General features: G+C 35.2%; 1 protein-coding gene across 3 annotated transcripts; it reads right to left on the reverse strand.

Annotated features, from left to right (window-relative positions):
- Positions 1–7,723: 7,723 nt before the first annotated feature.
- Positions 7,724–15,460, reverse strand: LOC149191898 (homeobox-leucine zipper protein ROC2-like). 3 transcript variants are annotated; one of them, XM_089404403.1, is made up of 11 exons: positions 14,730–15,460; positions 14,063–14,259; positions 13,788–13,905; positions 13,427–13,615; positions 12,885–13,337; positions 9,906–10,007; positions 9,562–9,789; positions 9,275–9,449; positions 8,907–9,178; positions 8,666–8,761; positions 7,724–8,570 (listed from the first exon to the last, which is right to left on the reverse strand). In XM_089404403.1, exons 1-11 carry the CDS (start codon positions 14,817–14,819, stop codon positions 8,199–8,201), a joined length of 2,292 nt encoding a protein of 763 aa, XP_089260529.1. In that variant the 5' UTR covers positions 14,820–15,460; the 3' UTR covers positions 7,724–8,198. The 3 variants fall into 3 exon arrangements, with proteins under 3 accessions (XP_089260529.1, XP_089260531.1, XP_089260530.1); XM_089404405.1 differs by having other exon boundaries at positions 14,063–14,279; XM_089404404.1 differs by lacking the exon at positions 14,730–15,460 and adding an exon at positions 14,511–14,723.
- Between the last annotated feature and the right edge of the window lie 1,295 nt (positions 15,461–16,755).

A 16,755-nucleotide genomic window follows, 5' to 3' on the forward strand; every position in this document is an offset into this window, starting at 1 on the left:
AACAAGCATGCGAGTTGGAAGCCTATACAGACTGGATGCAAAAAGTACACCAAAGCAAGCCATGGTTGTAGGAGGATCGACAGCCGAACAACTCTGGGATCAGAGGTTCGGTCACTTGAATTTGCAGGACCTCATGTTATTGCAGAAGAAAGGTATGGTTGAGGGGCTCCCTATCTTTCGTAATATTCAGTTAAATTGTGATGGTTGTGCCTTAGGAAAAATGCATAAAGAATAGTTTCATGTGCATGATAGGAGGAAGGGAACAGATATTTTAGAACTAGTGCACACTGATGTATGCGGACCTATGCAGAAAAGGTCGCTAGGAGGAGCATATTATTTTCTGTTATTTACTGATGACTGCACTAGATATTCATGGGTTTATTTTTTGAACAAGAAAAGTCAGACTTTCCAGTGCTTTATAGAATTTAAAACCTTGGTGGAAAAACAGTTTGGTAAAAATATAAAAATTCTTTGATCTGATCAAGGGGGAGAATACAAGCTAAGGGAATTCATGAAATTCTGCAAATCTCACGGGATTGTTCAGCAGTATACAGTGCCACACACACCACAGCAGAATGGAGTTGCAGAGCGCAAAAACAGAACCTTGGTGGAGTGCACAAGGAGCATGTTACAAGGTAAGGGTCTGTCTAATAGTTTTTGGGCAGAGGCTATTAACACTGTTGTATATTTGAAGAACAGAGGTCCTACCAGGTATCTTGGCTTCAAAACCCCTTTTGAAGCTCTATATGGATTTAAACCAGCAGTAAACCATCTAAGAGTATTTGGGTCAAAAGCATTTGCCCATATACCCAAAGCTGATAGGAAGAAATTAGACCCTAAAGCAGTTAGATGCATCTTTGTTGGTTATGGCACAGAATTTAAAGCATATAAATTATTCAATACCGAGTCTCGTAAGACATTTGCAAGCAAGGATGTAGTGTTTCATGAACAGGTACAGGAAGGGAAAGATGACGTTGGTGATGATTGGCACATTCCATTGTTGTTGGAGGAAAGCAGCGAGGATGAAAGAGAGCAGAAAGGAGAGCAAAAAGAAAAACAGCAAGAAGGTGATAATGCAAGCCTAGTTGCAGCAGAAGAAAACAAATTTGAGGTAAGTCTCCTACCAAGGAGATCAGGTAGGAAGACTCAATTACCATTAAAATTGAGAGACTATACTTTGATGTCAAAGGTTTTGAACATTGTAGAACCCACTAATTACACAGAAGCTAGTCAATTTAATGAGTGGAGAGCTACAATGAATGAAGAAATGGAATTAATTCTTAGAAATGATACTTGGGATTTAGTTGACCTGCCTAAGAATAAAACACCCATAGGATGTAAATGGTTGTTTAAACCAAAAATGAATGCAGATGGAAGCATAAAGAAATTAAAAGCTAGGCTGGTTGCAAAAGGATATTCACAGCAGGAAGGTATAGATTTTTATGATACTTTTGCACCTGTAGCAAAGTTAAATACAATCAGAATGCTTATTGCTTTAGCTACTAAATTTGATTGGGAATTACACTAACTTGATGTTAAATCTGCATTTTTAAATGGTGATTTAAAAGAGGAAATTTACTTAGTACAGCCAGAAGGATTTGTAAAGCAGGGGCAGGAACATCTTGTTTGCATATTTAAAAAGGCTTTATATGGTTTAAAGCAAGCACCCACGTCTTGGTACGAAAAGATTGATTCTTTCTTTTTAGAGCATGGCTTCCATAGAAGTTTAAATGACCCAAATTTGTATACCAAGTACAATAATCAGGGGCAGATTATTTTGATTTCTTTGTATGTAGATGACATGATTATAACAGGAGATGCAGATGATTTAATTAGAGGAATCAAAAGGCTTATGGCACAATTTTCTGAGATGAAAGATCTCGGAAGCCTTCATTATTGTCTGGGATTAGAAGTATGCAGAGATACTGGGCAAACTTTTCTTACCCAAGGGAAGTATGCCATAAATCTATTGGAAAAGTTTGGTATGGATCAGTGTAGATCAGCAGTGACACCTTTGCAGCAGAATCTGAAGTTGAGCAGTGACGATGGCACTAAAGAGGTTGATGCTACAATGTACAGATAGCTGGTTGGCAGCTTGATATATCTTACAACAACCAGACCTGACTTGGCATACTCTGTTAGTGTGTTGAGCCAATTCATGACGAAACCGCTTGAAAGTCACTGGATAGCAGCAAAAAGCGTGTTGAGGTGTCTTTGTGGTACTGTTAATTATGGTATTTTATACACTGACGCATCTGATGTTATTCTAGCAGGTTTTTAAGACTCAGACTGGGCAGGTAACTTGGATGATCGAAGGTCCATCACAGGTTACGCATTCAGCATAGGATCTGGGGTCATACCATGGAGCAGTAAGAAGCAGAGTATTGTAGCTTTGTCTTTGTGTGAAGCTGAGTATTAAGCATTGTGTGCAGCGATGTGTGAAGCGATCTGGTTGAGAAGGGTTCTCAAAGATGCAGGAAAAGAACAGAAGAATCCCATTTCCATCAAAAGCGACAACCAGAGCACCATTAAATTGGCATACAATCCAGTGTTTCACAAAAACACCAAACATATAGACACTCAGTTCCATTTTGTTAGAGAGAAAATACAGTCAAAAGAAATTGTTGTTGAATATTGTAAAACTTGTGACAATGTGGCTGATATTTTTACAAAACGTCTTGCACAAGTGAAATTTGAATTGTTTAGAGGGATGTTAGGAGTTCAGGATAACTCTTTCTCCATTAAGGGGGGGAGTTGAAATAATTAATATTATTTTGTATTAATGGAGAAATGGTTACATAGTTGTAACGTATCTCCTTAGTTTAGGATTTGTTCCTAGAGTTTAGGAACTTCCTGATTTCCAGAGTTGTATTTAATGATGTAATCTTTTCATTGATTGTAATAGAGTGTACGAGAGTGATCTCTCTGTTTTGTGAGTGTAGTCTCCAGGTGCAGGCCACACCTGTGAGCTACATCTCCTTCTTTTCAATTTTGTTCACATTTTATCTGATTTAAAGGAGGAAATTATTTTTCTCTCGGACAAGGTGGTTGCTCTCAAAGTTACTTAACCCGCGGTCAATGGCATGTGTAACTCATGCTTTAGGCCCTTCTTTATCTGATGCAAAAAGAGTTGGCGTTCTCAGGCCCTGATGAGGGTGGAAACAATGTTGTTCAAGTCTTTCATGTTCCTTGGTTTTTTGCGGCTAGCTTGGGTATCCCTCATATATTTAGCATGATTTTTTTGTGAGTGTAGTCTATTGCTTAGGTCTTATGGCAGAGTACATAGCCGCAAAAACAGTTGTACAAGTTGGTGCTCTTTCTTTCAAGATAGTAAACACTCAGCTTACTTTGATAAAAATAGTCTTGTTGTAACTAAATTCAAATATAAAGGTCGGGGTCCCTTTGCCATTTTTTTAATATAAATATATATATAATGGTTTAAAAAAATACAAAATAAATGTATAAAATGGAGAAAGTTAAACAAATATTAAGAAAAATAAAAATAATGATAAATTTTGAAAGATTGATTTTAGAAAGGTTAGTAATAAGAAAGAATGAATTGGTCATTTTTCATGTTTATTGACTTATCAATCAAAATTATAAAAAAGTTTTGACAATTTTTTTGAAGTTTAGTAATACAACTCACAAATCTTTAAAATTGATAATAAATTGATATTTTTTCTTCATATAATTTGATATTTTATCTTAAAATTTAAAAAAAAATCTTTTGAATTTCTCAAATTCTCTTAAATTTAATGATACAACTAACCAATTGTTAAAACTGATAATAAATTGACATTTTCTCTTTTATATAAATTAAAATTTTTATATTAAAATTTTAAAAGTCATTTAGATGTGATAGAATAACAGTGAAATTCTCTTTAGTTTGTTAATACAACTATACAACTAACCAATTGTTAAAACTGATAATAAATTGACATTTTCTCTTTTACATAAATTAAAATTTTTATATTAAAATTTTAAAAGTCATTTAGATGGGATAGAATAACAGTGAAATTCTCTTTAGTTTGTTAATACAACTAACAAGTTGTTAACGCCCATAATAAATTGATATTTTCCCCCTTTTTATAAATTGATATTTTTATTATAAAATTTTAAAAAATCAATTAGAGTAGAATATTTTAACTTATTGAATTAATTTTTCATTTTTAGTTAAAAAATGTATTTATTAATATTGCAATTTTAAGAAACCAATTTCTAGAAAGGATAAGTGGAGGAAAAAATAATAATTTCAAAATTTTAACAATTTATAAATTAATAAATAAAAATATTTCTAAAATTAATTAATAAAAAATAATAAATTAATTAAGTAATAATGAAAAAAAAAATAGTTCTGGACAGCAACTTAATTGGCTATAGCGGTCTTCAAATTCCTCAATTCATTTGTACATATAAAAAAAAAAGGCATAGAAATTTTACAGATAATGGTTGGATATATAAACTTCATAAAAATTACCTAATCAATATAATAAAAGGAACTTAAAAATGAAATAAAAAACATATATCTATAAATATTACCTGGTCAAAAAAATAGAGGAACTTTAAATTTAAAAACATAAAATAAAAATTAGCACAAGAAAAAGTTGGTTTTTTTAAAATAATAAATAAATAAATAAAAATAAAACATTTTTATTGATCGGAGAATCCACAGTTTCAACATCTTTATACCAACGTTTCAAATCCCAAGTGGGATCCATCATCAGGGTTGTAGAATGATGATGGATCCCACTTGGGATTTGAAACGTTGGTATAAAGATGTTGAAACTGTGGATTCTCCGATCAATAAAAAAAAATAAAACAATTATAGAAAAGGAAAGAGAGTAAAAACTCAATCCAAACGTGAAAAGTAGAGTGTTATTTAAACATTTTAAGTTTTGCAAAAACAAAAATAAAGGAAATTTTGATTTATCTTATTTGAATTGTGGAGAGTTCACAAAGTTATGATTCCAACAAATTGCTACCTGATTTTAAAGTAAATTAAGCAGAAAAATGAAACCAAAAGGCCCTTCCAAACATATAAACATGTGACAAAGTGACTATGAAAAATTTGATCTTTTTAAAATAGAAAAACATAGAAAAAAGAGTGAAAACTCAACCCAAACATTGAAAAGTAAGGTGTTATTTAAATATTTTAAGTTTTGCAAAAACAAAAATAAAGGAAATTTTGATCTAAATAAGAAAAAGTTGATTTTTTAAAAATAATAAATAAACATAGAAAAAAGAGTGAAAAATCAATCCAAAGGTTGAAAAGTGGGTTGTTATTTAAACATTTTAAATTTTGCAAAAAACAAAAATAAAAGAAATATTGATCTATTTTTAGATAGTACTCTGAAAAATCTATGAGACACTTGAATGGTGGAGTTCACAACTTAAAATTATGATTCCAATAAATTGCTATCAGATTTCAAGTAAATTAAGCAAAAAATAAAACTAAAAAACCCTTTGAAACATATGAAAAAATAACTACCATGTCAAATATGAATATAATAAAAAATACTCAATAAAACATTTTCATTTTTCATTTGATACTTAGCTATTACAACATCAAAAAAATACATACTTCATATGTTTAAAATATTTATCCATTACAACATTTTATTTAGATTTTTTTCCTATTCCAACAGCGCTCCTAATGAACCCAGTAGAGTAAGGGACTATGACCCTCAGCGCTCCTAATGAACCCAGTAGAGTAAGGGACTATGACCAGGTAAATTTTCTTAAACTAGCTATCTTTGTGATTGCAGTAAGGAAAGGGGCTTTGGGGCTTTGACCAAGATATCTGTTTTCTTAACAAATGAAATATGAAAGAAGCAATTTCATAAAATGCAGTTGTTTAATTTCATAAAATTAATGCTGCCAGCAGTTTAAGTTAAGATGATGAAAAAGAATACATGTTGATATTAATATGTTTTGGATTGAAATATAAAAGCAATTGTTTAATTTCGTAAAATTAATGTTGTTAGCATTTTTAAGTTTATAAGTGAAGGTGATTAAAAAAAATACATGTTGATATTAATATGTTTTGGATTTTTTTCTATTACAATAGCATTTATTTAGATTTTTTCTACTACAACAGCCTCTTCATGAGTCCAATGGAATTTTGTTCAATTACAACTATTTTTTGCGAGTAGAGTCTTGGAGCTTTGATTAAAATTTTGGTTTTTACCACTAATTTTTTTGAAGAAATAAAATATGTCTTGGAGCTTTGACTAAAATTTTGGTTTTCACAATTAATTTTTTAGAAGGAATAAAAAAAAGAAAAAAGAAAAAAAAACTCTTTCATATGTTACTACTGATTTATTTGGTGTTACAACAAATGAGATTCAAAATGATTAATTGGTTTACATGTTATTCAACTAATTTAAAGAATGCACAAAATTTTATATTTTATTTAATTAATTTAATAATAATAAAAATGATTAATTGTTTTATATGTTATTCCGCTAATTTAAAGAATGCACAAAATGTTATATTTTATTTAATTAATTTAATAATAATAATATATATTTTTTATTTAGTTGATTTAATGTAAAATGAATTAGTAACCCCTTATTAAAATGATAAGAATCCTAACAAAGAATGGAATCAATGACGATCATGTATTAAACTAACCTTAAAGAAAAGACATGTTCACATTCAATGTAAACCATGGAGATGGAGATTAATTTAATAATAATAATATATATATTTTAATGTAAACCATGGAGATGAAGATTAATTAAATAATAATAATATATATATTTTATTTAGTTGATTTAATGTAAAATGAATTAATAACCCTTATTAAAATGATAAGAATCCTAAAAAAGAATGGAATCAGTGACGATCATGTATTAAACTAACCTTAAAGGAAAGGCATGTTCACATTCAATGTAAACCATGGAGATGGAGATGTAGTGAAACAAACCACATTTTCAATGCTTTGGGAATAGTGGGAAGGAAAAACATATTAAAAAATACATTTTATATCGACCCAATGGAAGACGTAGCAAGGCATAGTACATTTAATATCGACCCCTTGGAAGACAGACCTAGCAAGGCATGTTTGGGTGTAGATAGCAGTTAGGGTGGACTGTCAAATAAACAACCCCACAGATAAATGCTGGCATTTCTTACTATACACTCGGATCTCTTGGCATGATACTTTGTTGCTAACGTATTTTATGCTTATGATGTATTATTCATATGTTTCTATATTTAACCTTTTTGTATCAGAAAAGCCCATTTTACTTCCAATTTTCCTCTCAAAGATCATGGATGCATCTTACGGGGACTGACTCTTTATACACCATATAATAATCGTATATGGGTGGTGTGTATATCCTCCACAGATGTTATCACGATTCTTTACACAACATAAAATAATTGTAATGATATTTTTTTTACAAACTAATTTCTTTTTATTTATTTGAAGTAAAAAGAATTTGCTTCATTCTCGAAACATTCGTTTTCTAAATCTAAGTGAGCTATTTCTCAATGCAAAGCACTCTCTCCAGGCAAGTACATCACGAAAGCGGAAAAAATCTTATGACAGGTATTGCATTGACAAAACCTAATTGCCTTCACATGAACTGATATCATCTATAATTTTATTGATTTTCAGTAAGAAGAACTTGGTTTCCAAATATGCAAAAGATCATATGGAAATTTTGTAATTTTTAATCAGAAGACAAATGAATTATAATCACCACCGAAATTCACAAAGTTTTAATCAGAGAAGACAAATGAATTATAATCACCATCAAAATTCACAAAGATAAGTCGAAAGGAATTGTTCCAAGAGCAACAAAGTCATTCATTAGCCAGCAGAAGCGAGCAATTAGTCAATGAATTGCACTAATATATATAGTACCCTCGTATTAAAAAGTGTTGGGTTAGGTCAAGCATACATATGTACCAGTCTATTAATGTTATCCATTGGAAAATTAACGCAGGGAAGTCAATACCCGAACCACTATCCTTGCGTTGAGGTTAAGTAGGAGTTAGAAACTACCTTGTTACTTTACCACAAGGCAAGGGGTGTCTGTGGTGCGCTCTTGACTTCCCTTTCCATTTATGAATACAGTAAGAAATCCAGTTTCAGTTTATTTTTGTGGGTGAAATGCCAAGCAAAAGACAGCGTTTTGACATTTCACACACACGAAAACGAAACGAGAAACCAGAGGCGCCTTGTTCAATCAAGCGTTTTCACAGTTCAGAGCCGTCTTAATTCGGTCAACTGTACAGGATATGAGGCTGTTGACAGTTGCAACCGACCCTAAAGATAGCTTTGCTGTTGGCACAGAGTCGACTAAAATCTGGAAAGCCACAGTCAACAACGAGCCACTGGAGATTTTGTCATTAATGACATTGCTACCCAAACTCGACTGTGTGCCATCAGGCAAAATAGCAAAACCCGATGGTAAAAGAGCCACGTAGTTGGGATCACCACCGTTGAGAACGACATTCATGGCCACTATATCAACGGGAGCGTAAATAACGTAAGAGCCACATACATCAGTGCAGCTCTCCTGGAGAATAAGCATGTTACCCTGATTCGAATTCAAGTTCTACAAAAAGAAAAATATAAAATAAAATTAGACATTAAACATGAGATTTTGCCCCAGCAAAATATATTGAGGCACGGAGAGGAGTATTAACTTACGTTGACACGCAAAAGAGAGACACAATTTCCAGGATCTTGACCGTTGGCGATATGCGCCATTTCTTGGACTAAACCACCATTGGATAGAATGTCCCACTGTATACCACAAATTAAACCCAAAACAACACTAAAATATCCTAGTATTAAGCCAAAATTTCCTATTAGCCTCCTTTTTTAATGAGAGGAAAACCATTAGTTTGAATGACAGGCGAAGTGAGTAATAATTATATTATATTATTACCTCGTTCCTCAAGTTTTCATCACGCAGGAATTGAAAGACTCGCATAGGAGGTGCAGGAAGCCAGAAGGAGGTTGCTGCACTTAAGACAATGCCTGGAGGCCTGCCTGGGTCATCTACACTCTTGCGAGTCATAACACGAACATCTTCAGCACCGCTACCAGAAAGAGTTGTCCAAGTGTGTGCATTAGAGGCACTCACACCAGCGCAGAAACTATTCGTCATGCGCTCCGCTAACTTGAGCATGCTTCTTCTCCCTTCCGGATTCGATATAACTTCAAATTGACGTGCATAATATATTATTAAAAAAAAAGCACTATCAAACATGAAAACTGAGCCAGATTTTATGTGTATCAATATATGAAAAGTACCTCCAAGGTCTCTTGCAGGTATATTGCAAGCTAGCATACTGGCCAAACGTTCACACTGCCTTTCCAGAGTTGATAGCCATCGTTTCGCGCCGAACGCCATACCACTGCTTACCAACTTATCGTAAATACGGTGCACAGCCCTCTCGTCCACTTCTACATGTTCAACCCACGTAACCTGTAGCAGTATAAACAGTAAATTACGAGAGCCGTTGTATGTTTTGTATATATATATAACATTGAAAGGCCATTATTAACATGTTCATGAATGAATATATATATGTATATGCCTTGGAATAGCCATTGGGCATCTCCTGGATAAGGCAACCGGACGGTCGTCTTCGGCATCTTAAAGTCGAAGGAGGGCAGTTGGGGTGGGGTTGCGGGTTCCCACGCAACGTGTCAAGAGAGACGTCCACCACGGCCCATATTCCATCTGAATGTTGTTTACAATATCTCACAAAGTAATTTTCTCTAGTAGGCACTAGTGGAGACGGTACTTGGAATTCTGCATACATCTGTTCAATTCCCACACATTTCGTAATATCATTAGTCGCCACTATCGTAAGAATATGCAAATTAAACAAACATTTCCGCATTAACAGGTTGTATCTGTAAGCGTAGTACTACTTACCACTTGCAAGGCGCCATTGAAGTTTCCTGCCACTCCTGTCGAAAAAATTTCCAGTGTGGACGCACGAGATACGATGCACGAAAACATACTTGACCATTGGTTCTGCCAAAACACAGTTTCAAAGTCAACAAGCTCTATCTCAGCATAAACCCCAATTTAATTCGAAACTGAAATGAGTTGGAATCCGTATTCTTCCAAAGTTATACTCGCAAGGTAGTGCGTACGCTACTCGTAGTGCATATGATATTTATAATGTTCAATAATATTCTAGCTGTGCAGCAGTTCAAAGCCTTCTTTACCAGACTTTTGAAGTGACCACGATTTTCCATATTATGAGGGAGGCTTCATATTATAATCATCATGATGGTATGTCAGGGTTTTTATTGAATGGACCGAGTCTTCTGCGTATTGAAAACTGAACTAGGATTGCACAAACATTGTTTGATCACCATTTCCAACAGCTTGCAAAGATCCTAGTTTGATAACCATTTCCAACAGCTTGCAAGAATTTGGAAACTTGAACAGGTTATATGCAATAGTTTAATGTATCTTGTTTACAGGCAAAAAAATTCCCAGTTTTATGTATCTTGTTTAGATTTCCAGTTTTTTATTTCCATTGAAAAGAAAGCAAAAGGAATAGTTTCTGGGCTCAAATGCAAGGCAAAGCACAACTAGGGTTTTCCATTGGAAACTTTGAAATTGACAAATTAAACAAGCCTCGCTAAAACCCAAGAAGGGTTTGTCGCCCTGTTTATTTCTCACAGACTTCAGTGGAAAATTCTTCATGTAAGGCTGTAAGGGCTTCGAGTGCTTTGTGACAGATGAGAAAGATAAGAGTTCTGATTGTGTTGGTAAAGGTTGATATTTCAATAATGTTAGGGAATAAACATACATAGATCAAGAGGATAGACTGCTGTACTCACCATCATGAAAGCAATTCTAGTACATCGGAAAATTATTTCCTGTAATGACATCCTTTACTTGGCAATATACCCCAAGAAACAAGCTGGACTAAACATATGGGAAAAAGTTTGGAATTTAAAAGTCTGTCCTTGCCCGTGTAATGAGGTTTTAGGCATTTTAAAAAATAGATGTAACCTTCAATACACGCATGGTTGAACTACGCATGCTGCATTTTGGTGAACATAAGCGCTGGGAAGCCTAAAAGTGTGTATATTTAAATTCTAGGAACTGATACGTACATTTATCCCCTTGACCCCCCCACTCAAAAAGCTTGCAATAACATTTTTAAACACACACAAGTCAGATTTACAGTAAGCTCGTCCTCAAGACATCATATTTTTAGGGCTTGTGGAGAAATTAGTTTGGCTTGTCCTCAACTAATAAAATCCAGTCCATTCTATTTAAAAAAACAAAAATATTGTCGAGATGGTCATCACGTTGACTTTATAACGGCAAAGAAAAATATGTGTTCAACTAGCTTAGGCTATTTTACCACCATTCTCTTGCCTTGTATCACAAGACAAAAAAGTTTCTAAATCGATAATCATCAGTATATGAATCCATATTTATATCCTAATCATCGAGCGACAGATAATTCAGTGCAAGTCCATGTCCCTCAATTTCTTTTAAAAGAGGACTTACCCACATGGATTCAGTTATATGTACTGCTCACATTTTGACCAGGATCCAGCTCGTTGGATATTTCAATGGAATACTTAGGCTATAAGAAGGCCATTTTTATTAATTATTAGCGTCGAAGCGACAGGGATTCGGAAACAGGGAAATAAAGATGTGAGTTTCGATGAGGCCTAGAAGTTAGAAGGTACCTCTCCCAATTTCCAGGATGCCAAAATTCCAAAAATATGTGCCCTCTATTCATTGTAAATAGCCTAAAAGGCTAAATACAATCAATATATGAACCTTCCTTCAATATTACTTTTTAATAATACAACCATGCATGCTTAAATAATAAATTGATGAATTAGATATTGCTTTCAGATCATCCAAAAAAGCTGACACACCAATGACCTTGTAGATGTATCATCATCAACCTAGCGACACATCAACCAAATCTGCATGTGGCTCCGAAGCACTGCCTTAATAGATAGGTGAATCATGCTCAGGGTATACATCCTAAATACTAAATACTTCTGATACGGAAATTTCTTTATGCAAAGCTAAGTTTGCTGACACACCAATGACCTTGTAGATGAATCATCATCAACCTAGCGACACATCAACCAAATCTGCATGTGGCTCTGAAGCACTGCCTTAATAAATAGGTGAATCATGCTCAGGGTATACATCCTAAATACTAAATACTTCTGATACGGAAATTTCTTTATGCAAAGCTAAGTTTTTCTACTCGTATAGGTTAACTTGTTCTCCTCAGTGAAGTGGACAAAACTACAATTGGAACAATTCCTCTCAACAACTGAGTAACAAGCAACTTGAAACAACAAATACACACTAATTTGTCAGACATATATGGAGTTCCATCCACATGCATCCTCCACCATCCAATACCTTCCCTTATCCCACTACAAGGCCTCACAATAATTCTTATCAAGGGTTTCTATATGACACATATCTAACCCTCCGTCATAATTGAACAGCCTGCCCTAACACATCTAACCCTCCGTCATAATTGAACAGCCTGCCCTAACACTTCCATCAACCTTTGTATATTTGAAACCGCCTTATCTTACATTTTTGCAGTGCTTCACAAAGACACGTCCCTTGTTGTTGCCCGAGAGTTCTCAAGGGTAGCATCACAACGCAATATAACTTGAAACAAGTCCAGACTAAAAATGATATATCCAACAACCATATTCAATCCATCTATCCGTAAGGCTTTAAGTGGAAATCAAAGCAACTAAATTGATAGAAGAGCTGAAAATCAAGATTGCTCAAGTTGAACATTCCAAGAAGAAAGTTGGCATGGTGGATGCAAACATATTTGAGTTGAATGCAGCAAGAACATAAAAATTAATATATGGGTTGCAATGTCCATACCACATCCATCATTGTCTCGACCAGATTGATTGAGCTCATGATCACAAGGGCAGTATCATGAGACGCTTCTTGTGTCTTCACTCCATAGGGCGATCTAGAAGTCGAACCTAAGTTGCCACGAGGAAACATTCGAGTGTACTCCTCCTGGCACAGAATTTCACATCCATCCTCAAAACGGGTAGTCCAAAGAGGGTTGCACACTTGTGCCATTTGGACTAACTCCTCCATAGCTGCCACAGCTACCTCTACCACCATTGGCTTCTCGGACTCTGCCAACCCAACGTGCCTGCTAACGATATCCCCGCCAGCTGTTCCATGAAAATCTCCCAGGCACGATGACCCTCCTCCGCTGCCCAAATCTAATGTCGATGAAGAAAGTGTATTAAGACGTGTTACTGGAGATGGCAGAGGCTTCCCCACGTATTTTGCAGCAATGCCCGAAATGCGTTCGACCTGCAGACAATTTTATTAATACATACACGCCTTTTGGGTATCCTTAATGATATACAGGCTCTTTAAAAGAGTTGTTTGAATTAACTAACCTCTTCTCTGAGCTTGGCGTTCTCGATACGTAACTGCTGCTCATCAAATGAAATCTCTCCCAATGTGGCCGGACCTCCACAGTTGGGACATGTTATGCTGCTCAAAGCATCTCGGTACCTCATGTTATCCAGACGAAGCTTCTCATTCTCTGATTTTAGCATAATATTATCCTGCCGTTCATGGTGAGCCTATACGCATACACACAAGAAGGACCAAAATATTATTTCTGTTCCATGATCTACCCACTAATCCCAACCCAAACAAACGTTATGTGGGGTATAAGTAGGTTACATTCTATAAACTTATCAGATCCCCCAAACACTGACAGACGAACTTGAAAAACTATGTTTCAACGCAGACCTTCATTTGAGTACGTTTGTTCTGGAACCAGAATTTAATTTGGCGTGGCTCGAGGCTAAGTCGCCGACTGAGTTCCTGCCTCTGTTTATCATCAGGATGCGGACACTCTCGAAAGAACCTATAAAACAAGAAGAGGAAAATCGGTTTCATTAGTTTAGTTGTGATGAAGGCATGGATCCATCAAAAACAAAACCAAACCCTATTTACATCCTCCCCACTAAAGTTTAAGTTTAGTTAGTATGTATGTATGTACGGGTAATAACAGGGTCACGCACATCTCCAACTCTTGAATCTGATGCTGGGTATGCCGATGGTATCGTTTTTTGCGTGACCGTGGATCCACATCCTGCTCTTCTCCAGATGCTCCCTCGATGTTTTCGCTTCCGGATTTACTCTCAAATTCCTCTTCTCTCATTTTCTCCAGATCTGTTTCCGCCGTTTGGCTGTTCTGACGTTCTTCAACACGTCTCGGCTGTTTCACAAACAACAAAACTGCATCACAGGAGGAAGTGAGGTGAAGTGCGTGCGGTGGCCAAAGCCACTGAAAGGACTATTATATTCTCAAAGTATATAATAAACCCTAACCAGCCTTCCTTTTTCTACGGACGCATAAAATCTAAATAAAATAAAGTAGGAAAAAGATGGAAGAAAAGCAACACAAGGGTATGGCCGCGTTGACTTTAGAGCTTTAATCTCGAGATACATTCTGTGAACAAGACATACCTATAGGATGGATGAGAGTGAAATTGTTCTTCTTATAAAATCTGGCATGCACAATCTATTCTCTGATCTCGGCTACCTCTTTCCTACAAACTCGGTTATGTTTTTCCTTTCCTTTTTTTGTATTGTATTGTAGCACGGACAACGAATGTATCAAACGAAAAAAGTGGAAAAAGGACCATTTGTATCTCAAATACTTGAGGAGGCAGAGAGGGGACTAACCGGCGCAAGAGAGAGACCAGAAGAAGTGAAGGAGGGTTTTGCTATTAAAGAGGGCAGATGCCTTGCATGAACCATTAAGCCTTCCAGCATCTTTGCTGGCTGCTACAGCTCCTCCTCCACATACGATGTTTCAATCTCCCCTGCCCCTTCCCCACCCCAATATTTCTTAGTTACTTACTATCCTTTTCCCATTTTCTTCCACAACAATCTTGATGCCAGGATTCAATTCATCTAATTCATAGTATATCTTCTTGCTTCTGCTTCTTGCCACTCTAGATTCTGAAGCCCGCACAGATGTATCACTACCTCCGCTAGTCAAGGCCGCGATATTTTCTTGCCTGTCGTACACCTGGAAAAATCTCTTCCACTGTTGTCTCCAAGCGAACTGTTCGTTGAAATGATGCGGTAAAAGACAAATTTTGGAAGACGTGAAGGGCGAGCAAGGCCTTTCTTCACGTCTAGAGAGAAAGAGGGAGAAGGAAGGTAAGTCAAAAGACTGTTGCCAACTCTTCCTTCTCGCTCTGTCTCCCCCTCTCTCGAATCTGAGAACTTGTGGCAGTCAAAACCAAATCGATTTTTACAAGCCCGGGCGTGAGTCTGAGTCTAAAAGACTTGCAGTGCAGAAAATTATGGAAACATCTGATAAAAGGAGGGGAAATGAGGAGTTACAGAGTAAGAGCGTAGCGGGTGCACAGGTGTAATGTAAGGGGAGGCGGAGGATGAGCCATGGCCGTAGGCGGCAAGGAGGATTAATTGTGGCAGAAATGCATTTAATGAAGGCGTTGCAATTGCATGATGTGTGGGGATGGGTTTGGAAAACTGTCTGCCTCCTTAGCGAATGAAAGGCAAGGAGGGAGTTAATGCGCCACACATAAATTGTTGTTCCTCCACCTCCTTTGCATCGCTTCTGGTGCGCTACCAGCAGCAACAGCGGAAGAGCATTTACTACGCTGGAGGACGAAAATCGATACACGAAAGTAAGTGGATGGATGGAATTGGAAAGCATTGGATACTTCAATATCATATCGATACTTACGGCCATCATCGCCTCAACGGCGTGCCACATTTAACGCTCTAATAACTCCCACACTGCAAATTGCCATGTTAATGCCACTCTCCAAAACATGGAAAGCCACCTTTACCGTTTCAACAAACTGTTACCTTTTTAATACCATTACAGAAGCTTTATAAACACAATTTAGGAGTGTCGCGGGTATGTTTCGTTTTGGCCTTTACGTAAATCATAGCTTTTCCACTCTGAATACTATACTATGTAAACACAAATTAGGAGTGTGGCGGGTATGTTTGGTTTTGGCCTTCACATAAATCATAGCTATTCTATTCTGAACTAGTTTGTGGTTGGTTGACATGACTCTAGGATAGGATTTATGCTGATTTCAATCAAATTTGAATGGCGTTGTTTACCGAGGAGATAAACATAATTTTGTTTAGAATATATTTTTTTAATCGAAATTTTGCCATTTGTGAATCGTAAAATTTTAAGTTTTTTGTGTTCAATGGGAGACCCAAATTTAACAATTTTATAATTGTTTTTTTAATTCTAATAAGATTTAATCAAAAATCTATCCAAATTGTTGAGAGTATTAACATACTCTTAAATGTGATTTAACTCTTTTAATTTCCACTTAAAATGTTAAGTTATCTTTTTAATTTTCTATTTAAAATGATGTTATTTTTAGACATGAAAATTATGTAGTCTTACTAACCAAACTTTAAAAAAAAACAAACAAACAAATAAACAAAAATCTACCCAAAAAAACTAACCCTTTGTGGGCAAAAATGTCCCTTACTACACAAATTTGAATTTATCATAAAAATTTATTCATTATATGACTATAAATTTATTACAAGTTAAAAAAATTAAAAATATATATATTTTTTTACTTTCCTTTCCTTTATCATATATAAATCTTTGCTTTCCTTTTATTTTTATGATAATTTTTTTAAATTAAAAATAAATTTGTATCCATAAAATTAAATTAAAATTATAACCATTTTAGATATA

Source organism: Pinus tabuliformis, chromosome 2_2 (assembly GCF_031772625.1).
Source record: "Pinus tabuliformis cultivar Carrire ecotype Pingquan chromosome 2_2, CPIR1, whole genome shotgun sequence".
NCBI classification, from domain to species: Eukaryota; Viridiplantae; Streptophyta; class Pinopsida; order Pinales; family Pinaceae; genus Pinus; species Pinus tabuliformis.

Coding starts and splice junctions, on each gene's coding strand:
- LOC149191898 (XM_089404403.1), bottom strand. CDS start 14,819: ATGCTGGAAGGCTTAATGGTTCATGCAAGGCATCTGCCCTCTTTAATA. Junction 13,616..13,787: donor ACAAACGTACTCAAATGAAG/GTCTGCGTTGAA, acceptor GTATGCGTATAG/GCTCACCATGAACGGCAGGA. Junction 9,450..9,561: donor TGCCCAATGGCTATTCCAAG/GCATATACATAT, acceptor ATACTGCTACAG/GTTACGTGGGTTGAACATGT.